We start from the raw sequence: 17,599 nt of genomic DNA on the forward strand, positions 1-17,599 counted from the left end.
TTATAACACCAGAGGTCTTAGGGCTAAGGGCTAGATTTGTAACGGGCAAGGCCTCTGTCCCCCAAACTGAGCAGAAACTGCCCTGATAGTTAATATTTCCTGGGACTTGAAGAAAACGTGAAGGTATGTGGTGAGGCAGGAAACAGAAGGCCTAGAGTTGCCTTGCAAAGGTCTGAGGGGTATGAAGTCCCAAAGCACAAATCCCTCAGTCTCAGACTGCCTACTTTCATAGCTCTAGATCTGTACCCCAGCCCAACTGGGCCTGGCTCTGCACTCTGCAGGCAAATGGAGGCTGACTGTTCTGGGCACTCACCTCTGGGCAAGGATATCCAAAACTGGATACAAAACTGGAGCTGCCCTCTGCTTGGCTTGGGGTTTATGGGGCCCCCTGGATGTGATCCTGACTGTTCTGGGGGTAGAACAGGATATTCTCCCTCAAACCTTTGCTCATTTTATACAGGGTAGTTTTGCTGAGCCCTCAGCCCAGAGCACCTGAGCTTAATGAGTCATTTTCAGTGGGATTCTAGATCATCTCTATTACCGGAGCCCTGACCTACCCAATGTAGGAGTTGTCAGAAGTGACTGCAAAGGCTTCAGTGCAAGGGAAGCTTCAGGCCAGACCCAAGCTCTGTCTGCAGCTCAGTTTTCCAGGACCAGGTGGGCTGAGGTGGGGCATACTATGCCCTAAAGGCTTCTGAGAGAAGCTATCTGGGAGTGCTGCTTCAGCAGTTTCTCTCTGTAACATGTATTGCTGAGTTGGGGGGAGAGGTGGGAAGGTGAGACATGAGAGAGACAAGGGGGCAGGGTAGTTATTGATGCCCAGCCAACTATTAAACTCATTAAAACGATTTAAACTGTTAAGAAAATTTTTGTGGTTTTATTGTATCATGAGGCATTGAAACATCCGAACAAATCAATATCTGGGCGGTGAGGCAGCTGCTTTCTCCTTCACTTCTTTGGGTTACTAGAGCAACTTGTCAGTAGATTAAAAAACAAAAAACAAAAAAAAAACAAAAAAAAACAACCTTTTGCATTACTTAAGTCTTTCCAAGGCATGCGCTGGTACAACACAAACTTCTCCTGTCAGATGCAACTAGTCTAGCGTCCAAACATCATGCACAATACCCCAGTAGCAGCAGCGCACTGCGCCCGCTCCCACCGCGGCCCTGCTCATTTGTGTATGATATTTGGAGCATCTGTAGGAGTGTGAATAATATTGGGGAGAGGAGGGAGGAGGAAACAGCATGAGTGCCTGGCTGGGAGGAGGTCAGCCGAAGTTGTGCAGGGCAAGCCTGAACATGTCATTGGTGCAAACCCAAGCATCGTTGATGTTCTTTAATAGGAACATCTGGTGGAACCCCATGATGGGGTCTTCATCAGCCTGTGAGGAGAAAAAAAATGATTCAGTAAGTAGGCCAAGGAACAGGAAGGGAGTTTAGTGGCAAGGGAACAGGACAAAGAATGCTGACTTTGAGATCAGGCCCTACGGTCTTGGACTCAAATCCCAGTATAGCCAAAGTGTATTTATGAATGTGAATTGATATAATGTACAAAACATGGCACTGGGCACATAGGGGCTACAGATGGCAGTTCTCACTGCTACATGCACTTAAACTGTAGAATACATCACCAATTAGCTACCGTAAGAGAGCAGAAAACACACCTGCCTCTGAGCCCATGTCTCTAAGTAGTGATCAATTTGAAAGAGTTCTGTAGTGCTCACCGCATAACTTACAGTACCTAAAACCTAAATAATCTTAGCGTCTGATTACACCAGTTAGTCCAATTCAGAGAAACTACTGTTAATACTGACTGTGGCCAAGTAGGCGAGAAAAGACTCAAAACGGAGTTCACACTGTAATCACAGCTCTAACAAAGAGCAAAACAAAGAGCAAAAATGAAGCAATGTCACCTGGTGATGTTTCCTGTCGTGTCATATATAACATTTGCAATGAAAAAAAAAAAAAAAGGCAAGACACCTCCAGCCAAACTGCAGAAGATCAGGATGAAGCATAGTTAAGGTAGGAGCCCAGTTAACCAGTGCTATCTCTAACATTGCTGGGGTTTCTGGGAATTATCATCAGCAATTAGGCAAATCAGTCTTTTAGGGACTCTGAGTTGGGACAGAAACAGCAGAATGAACCTGAAGCCAAGTGGGAAATGGGCCATGCTTACTGACCCTATCCTGGAAAATAGGCACCAAGCCCCCTGAAAAGACCTCTTCACTCCCAATGGCCTATCTGAACACAAACTCTGGGCAGGGCATGTTGGACAGGCAGGAAAAACTGACAGGAAAGTCCAGGCCACAAGGCAGGTCCTTCTGGGTCCATGGCAGAGGCCTATGGGGCCCCTCTTTCTGCCCTTTTATTTAACCCAGAAGGCCCCACCTAACCTACGGAGAAGGCCATGTGGGCCTATTATTCAGAGTCCCACCGTGACACGGGTCCAGGAGACTGGGACCTGGTCGATGGGCAGCCAACCTGTCCTGCTTTGGAAAGGAGGAGGAGCTTTTTGGAAATTAAAAATTTGGCTTCAGTCTGCTGGAGCACAACAGGTAGGAGTTCCCATGAGAGTTCTTGGGGGACTGAGGAGCTGAAGGCTTTGAAGAGGATAGGTCTTGGAAGAGGAAAGGAGAATGCAAACAGAAGCAGGAGTTCCAGGAATCTGCTTTGCTCAGCAGGTGGCGGAGCCAGTAGCCAGCTCAGGAAGTGGCAACATGGACTCCAGCAAGGGACTGCAACTCAGCACCCAGCTGGCCCATCTAGGACCAGCTGCCGACAGAAAGCCCACCTATACCTCAGGGCAGTATGAAGGCCCAGTATCTTAGCACCACAACCCCACCCTGCTCCTATACCTCTTGTCCCTTTTCCAGAAAGGCTCTAAACCTGTACTCTCCAATAGTACTTTCTGTAACAACAGAATCAGTCTGTGTCTGCACTGTCCAATAGGCAGTCACAGTGACTGACTATAAGCACTTGAAATATACTTAGTTCGGCTGAGGAACTCCATTTTAACTTTCATTTTAATTAATGCAATTTAAAAATTGCCATTAAAATTGAAACATAATATAAAAATGTGACTAGTGGTTATTGTATTGAATTATACAGCTCTAGACACCGAGTGTCCCTTGATAAGCAGGTCACATCACAGGGAAGGCAGGCGCGCAGGGCTCTCCTCTGCCTGCCAACTCCTCCCTACCAGCACTATTACCTTGAGCTGGCCCACAACCATGCTGATGATGCAGCTATCTGGCGTGGGCTGATGGTCCTGCGCCGTGATGCTGTGCTGGATTTTCTGGAACGGAAGGCTCTGCAAAAGAAAGAGGGGGTGATGGGCTGTGGCCAGCAAGGCAGGGAAGTAGCTGCTTGCAGCATGACCCTGGCCTTTACTTACAGACAACTTCTCCACAATGGCAGCTTTCCCCTGGAATTGCTGTCCTTCCCACGTAAGGCATGATGCGTCAATCTGAAAACCAGAAAACATGGGGCCAGGGCCTCAGAGAAAAAGGAATTTATCTCTGAGTCCCTGAAAAGGATCTTGTTTGGAAAAATGAGTCCCAAAATCATTTAGGGACTCATTATATATAAAGGGAACTGAAGGTAGTTTCCATACTTTACACTACTAACAACCTCTTTAATTACATCCTATCTTCCCAGAGCCCAGGCTCTGAAAAGCTAACAAAATACAAACCTATTTAGTAAGTTCATTTCCTGGTTTTTATTCAAGAAGTTATATGCCCCCTGGGGGCATCTGGGTGGCTCAGTTGGTTAGGTGTCTGACTCTTGATTTCAGGTCAGGTCATGATCTCACAGTTCATGAGCTAGACCCCTGTGTCGGGCTTTGAGCTGATAGCATGGAGCCTGCTTGGGATTCTCTCTCTTCTCTCTCTGTCCCTCCCCCGCTCTCTCTCTCTCTCTCAAAATAAATAAATAAACTAAAAAATAAAAACAAAAACAAAGAAGTTATATGGCCTCTGATATGCATGAGCCCTAGGCTGCCTATTATGTGGTCAAGGCTCAGCCAAAAGTCATCCTGCTATGTGGTCAGTCAGCACCAGTACTAGAGAAGCCCAGGAGAAATAACTTGGAAACATTCTATGTTCAATTACCATCTCTAGAGCTCAGGCTGAATTCTACTGAGGCCACTCCCATAAGGACACCCATGAGGTGAGGGAAGAATGGAGGCTGACAAGGCCTCCCAAGGCCTAGCCTGGGACCCTACCTACATCAACATGCAACCCACTAGTTTCATCCCCTCCCCTCCATATTTTTCCTGCCATAGACTTCAGGGGCAGAACTCAAAACTGCCTTTGCTACTTACCAGCTATAATATTTGGCAAGTTACATATTTTTCTATTTTCTGATCTTTAAAAGAGACATATGCTGAGGATTATACAAAATGATATACATAAAGCATTCTTTTAGGACCATGCTCTCTTCTCTGGGTCGGGGCTGCTTTCATTGATTTTAAGAAGCAAATAAAACAGAAGTGCCAGGATCCCAGAGTCATATCAGTTCAAGTTTTTAAAACTCTCTATGATGACAACCAAATAATGCATTTACTGGATTTGGGTTTCCACTGGTAAGATCCCTTTCTTTTCTTCAGACTTGACCCCGAGTTTCTGGAGACACAGAGAGCTTTGCCCACAGCCCAGTCAGGTTCTCAGACTATGCTGGATGACTCCTATCATTTCCATTCTGGACAGACCTGCTAGAAATGGCCTGATCAATCACATTACTGTGACTGAGTCCTGGCAGGGTCAAATACAAGTAGCTCTTGGTATACATGATCATTAAAATAGCAAGTGCCTGCCTAGAAGAGTTAAAGACACACCAGTCTCCCTGGGCTAACCCCATTTGTTTACCACGAGCATTCAGGGGTGTTTGGCCCTCAAAAGGAAACTTGGACCTAAGACCTCCAGGAGAACTCAGTTTTGCATTGATGATGCTCACACCTGCCACTTCCAGAAAGCACCATGAGCCTTAGCATCTGTCTGCTGCTGCCCAATCTGGAACCAGAGGCACTCTCAGGACCATGGAATGGCAACCCCATAACAACCTGCCAAGGATACAGGATCCCTACTCTTATGGAAGATGACAGAAGGGAACGTGTAGACCAGGTAGTTGGGCTAAGCCTCAGGCCCCTTCTGCCACAGACAGAAGCTTAGATAGAAGGGTATAGCCAAATCTGGTAAGGGCTGCTAGAACTTGTGAACTGGACACACTGACCCAACATCTGAATTGATCCCTTGGGGACCCTGTTCAGGCCCTAGAGCTGGAGACTTACATAAATTGCGCCTAGTTGGGTTCTGTCGTTATCAAATAACTGGTAGTAATGTTGAATGAAGCTGGATCCAATCTGCTCCCAAATTGGCTTGTCTCCCATTCTGGAGCGTCACCCGGCCTCACTGAGACCTGCAAAATCAGCAAGACATGGAGGGAAGTGTTGGTACCAAGGGAACAGGAGGTAGCCAGCTGCGGTTTCTTCACTGACCCCTACCCCTCCTGGCCTCCTCGAGGAGGGAGTCTTTTGGTGAGGTCTGTTATAGAGAGGTCCTGGGGAATTGGTAGGAGGCCCCTCCCAATACAGACCAGTGCAGGGAGCCCAGAGGTGGACCAGACTCAGACTCTCCTTTGAGGAGCTCTAGCTAATGAAACAAAGGGGCTCCCGGGATGTGGAGCACATAGGATAGGTGCTGAGGGTGGAGCCAGGACAGTCAGAGCAAGCCCTTCAATGCCCAATGGGGGGTGGGGCTTTAAGAAGGAGCTAACGACACACACTCTCCCCACATGTTTTCATTTAATTCTCTCAACAATCTGTTCTTCCCACTTTGCAAGTCAGAAATTACAGATATCTGTGTAATGTCCTTAGTCCCATCAACATTGCCCCAGGGCTATATCAAGAGGTGGAGGAAGACCCAGTGAGAGTGGGGGGAGATGTCTCCTCAAGTCCTCACTTGCAATAAAACAGCAAGTGATCCTCCATTTTAGTCTTAAGGGAGCAGTTTACTTCTTTGAGCACAGGTAACATCTATTCATTTCTTCATGACAGGGTTACCCCTACCCACTTCAGAGATGGGAACATGAATTCAAAGAATCAGAGAGTAATACTGAGGGGGTCTGGGAAGGGAAACAGAGGCGATCATCTCTTCACACTCCCCATCCCAGCACTGCCTCCGTTGGAAGGGGCTGCCCTTCTCTGGTCTTTGGGGGGGGAGGCGGGGAGACCCCCTCCCAGCTATAGACATCACAGCTCCAAGGCTTGCTAGAAGGAAACTCAAGCCATAGATGAGAGCCACTCTGGCTTTGCTAGGCCCCTTCCAGATAGGAAGCCCACATCTCACTGAAGGATACCACAATGGCAGACTTGTATGTTGTTCCGCAGTTGTGTCTGACTACCTGTCCATCTTCTGACAACAGGACTCTGGACCAAAGCAGTGAGGAGTTGCGTTGTGTCTGTTAATGGCAGACAACCATTAACAGTGGTGGGACCTGATGCAAGTCATTGCCCCAAGAAGGGCCTCAGCTCCCTCCTCTGTAAGGGGGTGGAACCCTGATGTTGCCAGTGGTTGTGAAGCCTCACCAAGGGAACCTGCTAGTTCACTCTAGTCCCTATGACCTCACCCAAGGCCAGAGGAGCCAGCCGGGATAGATAACGTAGAGGGCCAGTGGCTTAGTCCCAATCCAGCCAATCTCCCAGCCTATGACCAATACTTCAGCCAATGAGGGGCCAGGAAGATGAGCCAGCTTTATTTTAGGTCCCATAGGAGGTGGTGGCACTAAAAATAGGAGCTCAGTGCTAAGATGACTAAGAAATGTCCAAGAAAAGTCTAAAACAAGCAGAAGAGAAAGACTGGACCCAGGCACGCCTGCTACACAGGAATACAAGGTGTGTCCCAGTTTATACTCTGCCAAGAAACAAATCAACTTGTAGGAAAAGCATAGGGTCAAAAGCTAGTCTCAGCTGCTGTCATGGTCACATTTCCAAGGGGTCAGACTGTAGCTACCCCCCCACTCCCGGCCATCTCTGCTGCATCTCGAATTTCTGCCTCTTCCAACCTAATATTCACTATGTTTGGCTCATTCACTGTGGCCCAGCCCCATGGTATCCTACCCCAAGAGCTCTGGGGCAGAGGGAAAGCTAGAAGAATGGGTAAGGGCCATCTCTCCCTCTGTCCTCGGCAAGGTTGGGCAGTCCTCAGGGAAGGTCTTGGAGAAAGAGTATGCCGATCAGAAGAAAAAGCATAAGTATGTGTCTGGGCACAAGAAAAGAGATAAGGGCAGGGAACAGGAAAGCTGGAGATGGAGGGTAAGGGAAAATAAGGTTAAATAAAAGCTGACCCAAAGACAAGAAAAGTGGCGCCATGTGGTAGGACAGTGATGCAGAGGAAGTATGGGGGGGGGGTCTCCTTTTTCAATATTGTTCTTAAGGTACGTTAACTTGCCAATACAAAAACTACTTGGCAGAAGTAGTGGTGGAGTGAAGAGGGAGGACAGATAAAGGGACAGAAAGACACTTTGGTCCAGTGGGGCAGGGCAAAGTGTGTTTTCCTAAGGAATGAGACTGCTTGGGGGCACCAGAAAGTGTGAGAAGGAACCTTCAAAACTATGTAGACTGAGGCCTTTTCCAAATAGGGTCCCTGAAGCCAATACCAACCTTGTTCTTGGCCTGTTTGACCCTGATATGTTTACTTCCAGGTACTGATCATGGTAGCCATGTGGTCAGATTCCATTGTCATCCCACTTTACAGGTGGGAAAACTGAGGTTTAGTGATATGTCTTGCCCCAAGTCCATCTAGTACATCAGGGCTTACACTGGGTCCTCTGGCTGAAGTCAGCACTTTCTTTCTGCTAAATATGTGCCCCTGAGCTCTAAACCACAAAGCTGACCATGTCTCTTCTGTACAACAGCCTCACCTTTGGATTAAATCTTGAAACTCCACAGATGTGCATCCATACCTGTCCCTGTCTCCCTAGCATTCTGTCCTACCTCCATCCAGCTCACACACAAATAGAACAGAACTCACTCAGTGCTTGCTCACTGATTTTTGCCCCACCCTCACCCTATGAGTCCCCCTACTGGGATGTCCTCCCTCCTCTCATCTGTCTGGTCAAGTTCCTACTCTTCCCTCAGATTCCATCTATTTGGGTCCTCCTTCCCAGACTCATATGTTGACCCCAACCCCATGTGCAAAACCATATTAACACAGCCAGGGCTCACTCCTCTGCCTAAACATTGTGGCTCTGGGCTGGGAGGGTTCCAGTGTAGTTCCTGCCACACCCACTCCATCCCACCCCAATCCCTTAGCACAGAGTGTGGCTCAGCAAACTACAGGATTTACAGTTTGACTCCAAATCTCCCATAAAGCTTTCAACTCTTGGCTGGGAGGCAGCATTCCTGCATCCAGAAAAAGAAGCAGGGAGCAAAGTCCCCCCCCCCCCCATCCCAAGCAACACAGGGATGGGTCTGGGCCAAGGTGGGAGGATGTTCCCCAGGATGGCCAGCAAGCCCTGACCTTGATTCTAATACATATACTGCAGAAAGAACAGTCTAAAAAGAAAAATGCCAAGGCTCAGAAGCAGCCTCATATCAGGTTGGGGACTGACCTTCATGACGGCTTCTCCTACAGTTCTTCCAAGAGGACCGCTGACCACGCCATCTCCTGCTTCACCCCAACAGTCCGCAGGCTGAGTGAGGCCAGGCTCCTCGAGGAGCAGAAATGACCTCGATGACCTCTCGCCCACTGAGCATCAGCCTTCACTGACCTTTAGGTCTCTGTGGGTGCAAAGACCCTCTAAGAATGTCTCAAAAACTGTGACCCTCTCCCAATAAATTTGCACAGAGGTAGGGATGACCCAGCCTTGCGAATAATTTCAGATTGTTCAGACTCCCTGAGGCTGTCAAAGATCCCAGGGTAAATCTTTTGCCCAAAAAAAAAAAAAAAAAAAAATCTTTTGTCCAGAAGACCCCATTAGACAACAGAAAATTTTCATTTTTATCTTCAAATTCTGGGTCAGTGTTTCCAGTGACAAAACTTTAAAAAAAATTTTTTTTAATGTTTTTTTAGTTTTGAAGGAGAGAGAGACAGAGTGTGAGTGGAGGAGGGGCAGAGAGAGAGGGAGACACAGAATCGGAAGCAGGCTCCAGGCTCTGAGCTGTCAGCAGAGCCAGACGCGGGGCTCGAACCCATGAACTGTGAGATCATGACCTGAGCCAAAGTCGGACGCTCAACCGACTGAGCCACCCAGATGCCCCTCCAGTGACAAAACTTAAATAGCAGTGTCTACCTGATAACATCTCATTTTTACTAATACGTATTAGGCATAGACATGTGCTAAAGGCTTTACATGCATTTGGTCCTAACACCCTGTGACTCGATTCCCACATTAGAGATGAGCAAAATGAAGCTCAGAAAGGTTAGCTAACTTGTTCAAGGCCATAAGCCTAATGGGTGGTGGAACTAGATGGAACCAGGTTTAGTGGACTCCAGAGCCAGGACTCCCAGAGACAACAGGTTGGAGGTAAAAATGAGTAGACCACCCAGTGAGAGAGGTGCTCTTGGGCACATAGCACTGAAGCCCTAACCTCTAACCTTGACTTTCTCAGAGAGGGGCAAGACAGGCCTGAACCAGGGCTTCTGCCTCCAAACAAAGGCACCAGGCAGACTTCCACACCAAACCCAAACAAAAGGCGTTTTCATGGGGGATGATCTCACAGTTTTCCCAAACATGCGAAGTCACAGGCCAGTTCTATCATCTCAGCAAGTCAGAGATCCTGGCCTAGCTGGACCTGGGGCAGGGCTGGGGGCAGAAGAGTGATGGGGAAGAGGATGTTCCAAACTCCAGACTGATACAGAGAAAGACCCATGTTTGTCTTTTTTTGAGCACCCGTCACCAAGGCCTGCAGGGCATGTCAGCAGATACACCAAGCTTCTAGGGGGATCCTTGAAGTCAGCATCAACCATGGCCATTACTCTCATACATCCTATGGCCCTCCAGTGACTTCCCTCCCATTCTCCACTGACAGTCTCAACCACTTAGACTGCCTTCAAGGCCCCTGGGTGACCTGCCCTCCTGGCTGTCCAACCTCATCTGCCACCCAACCCACCCCTCGCCCCTCCTCTACTGCCAGTCTGGGCATGTCCCTGTTCCTGGAACATGCTGAGCCTGTTCTCACCCAAGAGCTTTGCAACTGTTGATCCTTCTACCCAGATCACTATTCTCCCTGGATCTTCACTTGTCTGCTCCTTGTCACATATGTGTCAGCTCAAATGTCACTCCTCACAGACACCTTCTCTGTCCGTTCAGTCTAAAGTAACTGGTCACTCATTTCACCATCTTGTATTGTTTTCTTAGCACTTATCACTGAATGAGATTGTCACACTTAACATATTTGTTTATGCTCTGTCTCCCTGACCTGGGCATCCCTGTTGCCATGGTGCCTGGCCCAGCTCTCCTTCTCTGGAGGAGGAGCAAATTCTGGGTGAACCCTGCCGAATTTAAGTGACCCACCTCCTCTCTACCTGCACCTTCTGTCTAAGTCATCAGGAAACAGTCCTTTTGTCAACTACCCAGTCATCTGCCTATTGGAGGGCTTGGTCCAACCCCCTCACTTATTCCCAAAGCCCTGGTCACCTGAAAGAAGGTCAGCTGTGGCTCAACAGCAGGCACACAACCACACCCTCAAAGGCTTGGCCTCTAGCCTATTCCTCCTCTCCCTTGTTGTATGACCCTTTGACCCTGTTTCCTCACCAGTAATTGGGGATGTTAGGGGTAATCAACTGAGGGTATAAAGGAAGACCCAGCTGCAAGGAGTCAGTCAGGTCCTAAGTGAACACCGAGGTCAAGAACTAGAAAGAAGGTGGTTACCTCAGCCTCCTACAAGGATACCACACCATGGAACAGCCTCAATCCAGGACTCCCAACTGCCTAGTCCACCATTCCCCTGCCTGAAGTCTGGAGAGAAATCAGCCAAGGTCTAGTGCCGGAATGGCTGGCCAGGACAGAACCCTTTCCTGGGGCAGACCCCTGAGGCCTAAGTGCCTCCAGTGAGGGCCTTTTCCTCCTCTTTGGCCTGGAGGAGGGATCCAGAACCTTCAGGACACTCTGGCCGGCCCAGAAGCTAATTCCTGTGATCTGCATTCTGGTCCCTCTGCTCTGTACTTACTCAGACCCTAAGTAGCCTCTCTTTCCCACATGACCCAGAGATTTCTAGGGACCCTGTCCTAGACAGCTCCCATCCATGAACTGAACCCCAGGCCATGAACTTACTGGTCAGGTATACATGGACTTGGCTCCCCAGTTGGGCCTAAAGCCCCTAAGTGACCACCCCCATGGTCTGCTACCACCAAGCCTGGCTAATACTGCCATGACACTCTGAGACTGAGGTGAGCAGAGGAATAAAGGGATGAACATGGAGTCTCCGGAGTGCTGAATGGAATGACTTCTTCTGTAAGCAAAACAGTTACATATGAGGGCACCTGGGTGTCTCAGTCAGTTGAGCGTCCGACTTCAGCTCAGGTCATGGTCTCACAGTTTGTAGGTTTGAGCTCCATGTCAGGCTCTGTGCTGACAGCTCAGAGCCTGGAGCCTGCTTCGGATTCTGTGTCTCTCTAGCTCTCTGCCCCTCCCCCACTCACAGTCTGTCTCTCTCTCAAAAATAAAAAAAATAAATGTAAAAAAAACCAGTTACATGTGTTCTCTCATTTGAGCCTCACAGCTGCAAAGCTAGTATGATTACCATCATTTTATAGATGCAGAAACCAGGACTCCAAGAGGTTAAGAAAAAATTCAAGACTACATAGGGCCACTGGCATAGCCAGCATTAAGATATCCACAAAACTGGCTTGGACTAGAACAGCTGTGAGCCAATGTCAAGTAGCATAAAGTGTAGAGGTAACAAATGAAGTGCTGAGGAATGGAGCCCAGGCCTTTTCTTGCCCTCTGAAATCAACAAATTCCATTCCCCTCAGTACAGAAAGACCCTCAGTGCATGCTCAACTGGTCAAAGTAGGACTATACCATAGGGACAAGTGAGTACTTGCGTTCGCCTGAGTGTAAAACCACCTCTGCAAATGGAACCAATGTCTCTACACACAGACATCACTCCAGGGGGCAGCAGTCTCTGCCCTGGTGAGACCCAGTGGCTCTGAAGTATCAGAGGCTTTAAGAAACACATTCCAGGGGTGCCTGGATGGCTCAGTCGGTTGAGGGTTCAACTTAAGCTCAGGCCATGATCTCGCAGTTCATGAGTTCGAGCCCCACATCGGGCTCTATGCTGTGAGCGTGGAGCCTGCTTTGGATCCTCTGTTTCCCTCTCTCTTTCTCTCAAAAATAAATAAACATTAAATAAAGAGAGAAAGAAAGAAGGAAAGAGAAAGAAAAAAGAAAAAACATCCCAGAATTTCCTCAGTTTACTGAAGCAAACAGTCCTGAGTTCCCAGGCACCTCAAAAATACCACTCTCATGAGGGGGAGGTTCTCCTTCTCAGGGGTAGCTCCTCTCCACTCTAGGGACTTAGGGAGTCGGCACATAGCAGGTACCACAAACAGATAAGGAGTAAGACCCAGGGCAGTAAAAGAAAGCCATAGCAGGTCAGGTGGTGGTGGGAGACCTAGGACCAGTGAGCAGGGCCACCCCCAGCCCTCCAGTGCTCTTCCCTGGCCACTAAGACACTTCCACAGTCACCGCCAGACCCGCACAAAGGATCCTTCCCAGGAAGACACATTCTAGCTGACAGGATGAGAAGGAGGATGATGCCACACAAACCTGGTGCCCAGGATGCTGACCAAAATGATCGTATCACGTGGGCCTGGAAGTCACTCCAGGCATAACCCACACACTGCTGACTCCCTCAGGGAGCGATTCAGGAATTCTTATCACATACAGTCAAAGCAAGAAAGTCTCAAAGCCAGGGAAGGGGTAGCCAATTCAAATCCAACCTCAAATACACAAACATTCTCAGAGGGCCCATCAGCAAAAATTAAATTAAAAAAAAAAAAATCTCCATGAGGAGTTTCAGTTCAACCCTTGCTCTTTAGAAATCCTGCTCAACTTTCAATGTCCATCCTGTGGAAACGTTTTTGGATCCCCTCTCTCCAAAAGGACTATTCCCTTTTATCTCTGGGGGTTGGGCAGCTCTGTTTCTCACTCTGGGCAGATGTCCTCATGGGTACCATTCAGGAGCACTGGGCATTTGAAAAAAAGTGACCTGAGAGGGTCTTACTGAAAGGGGCAGAAGCCACACACCCAGGCTCCACTCAGGGAATGGGAAGACCACAAAATGCTGGTGAGAGTCCCAGACAGTGGGAGAATGCCCAGCAGAGACCCCTGGGACAGAGAAGCAGGCTGTAGAAGACAGCAGCTAGACCCAAAAGCCACAGCAATCTGGAGTGGTGACAGCATTGCTCAAGGGACCCCAGACCTTCCTGCACCCACCAGTGGAAGAATGCCTTGCTCTACGGTTCCTGCTGGAAGCAGAGAGGAGAGTAGGCTCACTAACAGCCTTTCTTCATCTGTGCTCTAGCCCCTTCTTCTGTGCCAAATGACCCTAAGTACATAATAGTAACATTAGCCCTAAGTATGTAATAGTAACATTTCCTCCTTTCCCCAGCACCAGGACTGGGTAGGGCTCATTTTGCTACCTTCAGTTTCAGCTCAGAGCCTATTACACAAAAAGGGCCAAAGAATGGTTGCTGAATAATACTAATCACTGGTGAGAAAGGAAAAGAAAGTTCCAAGAAAGATACTAATGTTCCAGTAGAGGAATCCTAGAATATTTTAATATAAGGTGTCTTCCAGTTCTAAAATTAGACAGCAGAATAAAGTGAGATATGGCTCAGGGGCACCTGGGTGGCTCAGTCGGTTAAGTGTCCAACTTTGGCTCAGGTCATGATCTCACGGTTCATGGGTTCAAGCCCTGCATCAGGGTCTGTGCTGACAGCCCAGAGCCTGGAGCCTGCTTCAGATTCTGTGTCTCCCTCTCTCTCTGCCCCTCCCCCACTTGTACTTGCATGCACTGTCTCTCAAAAATAAACAATAATTTTTTTTTTTTTTTAAGTGAGATGTGGCTCAGAGAGGAGAGGTGCAGGGGCTCCTGGATAGTTCAGTTGGCTAGGCATCCGATTCTTGACATCGGCTCAGGTCATGATCTTGTAGTCATGAGATACAGCTTCGAGTCATGCTGAGAGTGGAACCTGCTTGGGATTCTTTCTCTCCCTCTCTCTCTGCCCCTCCGCCTGCACACATGCGTGCTCTTTCTCAAAATAAATAAAAACTTAAAAAAAAAAAAAAAAGGAGAAGTGCACTCTATGTCACTAAAGGACCTAGTTTAGAGTTGAGAACCTAGGCATCCTCACACCCTGCCCCCATGCTTATGCAGCCACATCTCGACTGCTTCATGCCAAACTCCACTTCCAAGTCAGCCCTATGTGAATAGAAGGTGCAGACAGATTCTGGAGAATCTCAGGACTCTCTTCTTATCTCTGAGATACAGATGGCCTGCCAAATTCCAGAAAGATCAAGGACTTCTGGGGGTCAGGATGCCGGGTAATGGCTAGTTAAGCCCAGACACAGAAGTTATAGAAAACTTCTAGGATTGGAATGAGGGAGAAACTGGAATTCTTCCTCCTCCTGGGTAATCTTCAAGAAGGAATGGTATCTTTTTGACCCTGAAGAAAACCATTATCATGTCACTTAGGGCCTTGGAATGTGCAAACTGATCCATAGCAGTAAGCCTACCTCACGTGAAACCTGTGTCCTAGACAAAAGGAATCCTGACAATCTTCAGAGGGTCTTGAAACAGCTGTCTCTAGTACTAAGAGATTCTATCACAGGGATCCTGTGTATGTTCTTAGGGCAGTCCCTTCTTCTTGCCCATGTCCACTAGCAAACCAGACCTCTCCTGAGCTTGCTGAATGAACCTGACTTCCACATGTTTATGGGCCAGCATGTGGACTAGGAGGTTTGAGTACAGAGGGAAGGGAATCAGGAGATCAGGACAGATCTTTGCCTGTTCTCCTTAATCAGGGAGAATGACTAGACAAAGCAATTCAAATGCAGAAAAACTGCCAAAGCTAGAGCCCAATGACCAGAAAAATATCACCCGGGGAAATACTCAAGGGAAAAAAAAAAAAGTCCAGCGGTGGTGGCTTCCTGCATCATGGGCCTAACTCAACTTTCTTAAGAGCTCTGCTTGCTGCTGAAGCCAGGCCTACGGAGACTGAGCTGCTTCTTTAATCCTCACAAAAACTATAGCTCAGAAGCTATACCGGGTCAGAGGAATCAAGACTCGACAAGCTGTCTCTTCCCAAAATCCCATGGTCCTCTCTGGACTGGTCTCTTAATATATCATCACTCAATCAGAAATACCTTTACAAAGCCTGTCAGAAGACTACTCTAAGGCTAGATACTCCTCTTCTCCCAGGACTCAAGGGGGTCATTGGATTCATCAATGAAGGCAATTTCTCAAGGTTCAACCAGCCTCCTGCCTGTAAACAGGTTACTCCACCTGGTGAGAAGTGAGCAAGCATGTGAAAGAAGCCTGACTTTCTGCAACTTTCAACTCTAGTTCTCCCACCCACGCTTCAGAAGAGCCCCAGAATCTGAATCTGAGCCCCGCGGCCCAAATGTGCTCACCGCCAATGTCACCTCAAGCCCAGTGTCTTATTTGGCACTGGGCTTATGGACTTCAGGTCTGAATCCTACTTTCCCCTCCATTAAATCCAACCTTATCACTACCAATCTTACGGAATCATTCTCCTCTGGGGAAGAGGGCAAATGACTGGAAAGGGCAGATGTGAGGATTAGAATGCACTGGAGCAGGTCTAATAACGTGTCGGGGGCTCTCATATCCAACCTCACCTCCTAGGCTTTTTCCTCCCCTCCTCCACTAATACAGCCGGCCAACCCAACCACAGCTGAGGCCTGGTCTCTGATAGAAGGGCGGGGTCTGAGCCTACCAGTCCAGAGCCGCTTCCTCGCATCAGGCCAGATCTCCAAGGCTGGAGGAGGGTTAAGTCCCACATGGAACCCTCTCGCTCCAGATTCCCTGACCCTACTCTCCACGCAGGAACCTACGCATGAGTTCCACAGAGTGGGAGTTAGGTTTTGTGCACTCCCAACGTGCAGACAAGCAGGGGAGCAGCGTTCACCTATATCCTAGCCTTGCTATGGTCGGGAAACGGATGAGAGTCCTAATCCCGGGCTGCGGCAGGAAAGCGCCCTTACCCAATGCTGACTCCGGAGCGGGCCGGGTGGCGCTTGCCCATCCCCGGATCCTTCGCTGGCGGGTGGCAGGACGTGGGGCTGGGGTCGTCCCGCTAGCCTGCCTGCAGAGCTTGCGGGACTCGGGCAGGCCGGGCTAGGCCAGACGGGGCGGGGCCCGGAGAGCCCCATCCGGGTGGTCTGGACCAGAGAAAAAAAGGCCTGGCCACAGCGCAGTCCGCTGCACCCGCTATAGGCACCACACTGCCGGATAGGCGCCTGTCTCTGTGTTCCCCTCGGCCGCCGCCTCAGAGGACCGGCGGGAGGCGGAGCCGCGCGCGACACATGGCCCCGTCCCCGCGCGGCTTTGGGCCGCCGGTGGGGGTGGGGGGGGCGCCCGGAGACTGGTAGCGGAGGCTCCAGGCGGCCCAGAGCGCGGCTCTAGCGGCCTAGCCCCCGCCCCGGTGCGCTAGCCCCGACACTCACCCGAGGGGCTGGCACGATGGCGGCAGCGGCGGCGGCGGCGGCGGCAACCCAGCGCGGTCTGCGACCGACTGTCCCTTCCCCCCTGCCTTCCCTCGCCACCCCGCTGCACTCTGGGAAACGCAGTTCCCCCGATCTCCTTTCTGGCGTAGGTGCGCCAGGAGAAAACTACAGTTCCCAGTGTGCTATGCGCTGGGGACCAGACACAGCCTTCAGCGCGGGAGGTGAGGCTAAGCCAGGGAGGGAGGCTGCCAGGGCGAGCCCCTGAGAATTGTGGTCTAGCGGAAGCCTCTGGAACACCCGAGCTTGGCGCCAGGCAAGGGTCAGGGCTCAGTTGTCGCCAGGTCCCAGCTGGTCTGGCCCCGCCCAAGTTGCGCGGTCTTTTGGAGTGGGCCCCGCCTCCGTGCGTGGCCAGGCCCCAAGCAGGCCTAGCCGCCCCTCCCTGGGCCCCTGGGCTGTTTCCGCTCCCGAACTCCCCTCCTCTTCGGTGCTCTGGCCACCACTTCGACTCTTCGGAGCGGTTCTCTAAAGCTAGCCAGGGCAAAAGCCATAGTTTCTGCTGTCCCAATGTTCATGCGCCCAGCCCGGCCCAAAGCTGGTTTCGAGCAGTCGAGGCTTTTCCTTGGGCTGGAGACTCAAATGCTCAAGTGGGGCTCAGCTGGAGACAAAGAGTAATCTTGTACAGTTCGGGTCTTCAAAACCTAGTCACACGGTGGGTTTTTTTTTTGTCGTTGCTGTTGTTCGTTTTATTTTACTTTTTGCAGCAGGCGGAGCCCCGAAGGGTTTAATTTTTATTAACGAGAAAAGAACTGGCTCACCCAAACTTTCCCCAGGATTTAAGCGACCAGATTGTCAATAATTCCCTTCCCACCCATTGCCCTTTCATCACTTATTTTCGTCGTTTCCTGGGCAAT

At 49.6% G+C, this 17,599-nt stretch overlaps 1 protein-coding gene across 4 annotated transcripts; it reads right to left on the bottom strand.

The window, feature by feature from the left end:
- Positions 1–848: 848 nt before the first annotated feature.
- NUTF2 (nuclear transport factor 2) lies at positions 849–16,781 on the bottom strand. Of its 4 annotated transcripts, none has more exons than XM_030298853.1 (5): positions 16,689–16,781; positions 5,287–5,414; positions 3,394–3,465; positions 3,211–3,309; positions 849–1,381 (listed from the first exon to the last, which is right to left on the bottom strand). In XM_030298853.1, the coding sequence occupies exons 2-5, from the start codon at positions 5,383–5,385 to the stop codon at positions 1,268–1,270; spliced, it is 384 nt and encodes a 127-aa protein (XP_030154713.1). In that variant the 5' UTR covers positions 5,386–5,414; positions 16,689–16,781; the 3' UTR covers positions 849–1,267. The 4 variants fall into 4 exon arrangements, with proteins under 4 accessions (XP_030154713.1, XP_030154717.1, XP_030154714.1 ...); XM_030298857.1 differs by lacking the exon at positions 16,689–16,781 and adding an exon at positions 16,227–16,371; XM_030298854.2 differs by lacking the exon at positions 16,689–16,781 and adding an exon at positions 8,607–8,754.
- Positions 16,782–17,599: the final 818 nt, after the last annotated feature.

The sequence above is a fragment of the Lynx canadensis genome, chromosome E2 (assembly GCF_007474595.2).
Source record: "Lynx canadensis isolate LIC74 chromosome E2, mLynCan4.pri.v2, whole genome shotgun sequence".
Lineage (NCBI taxonomy): Eukaryota > Metazoa > Chordata > Mammalia > Carnivora > Felidae > Lynx > Lynx canadensis.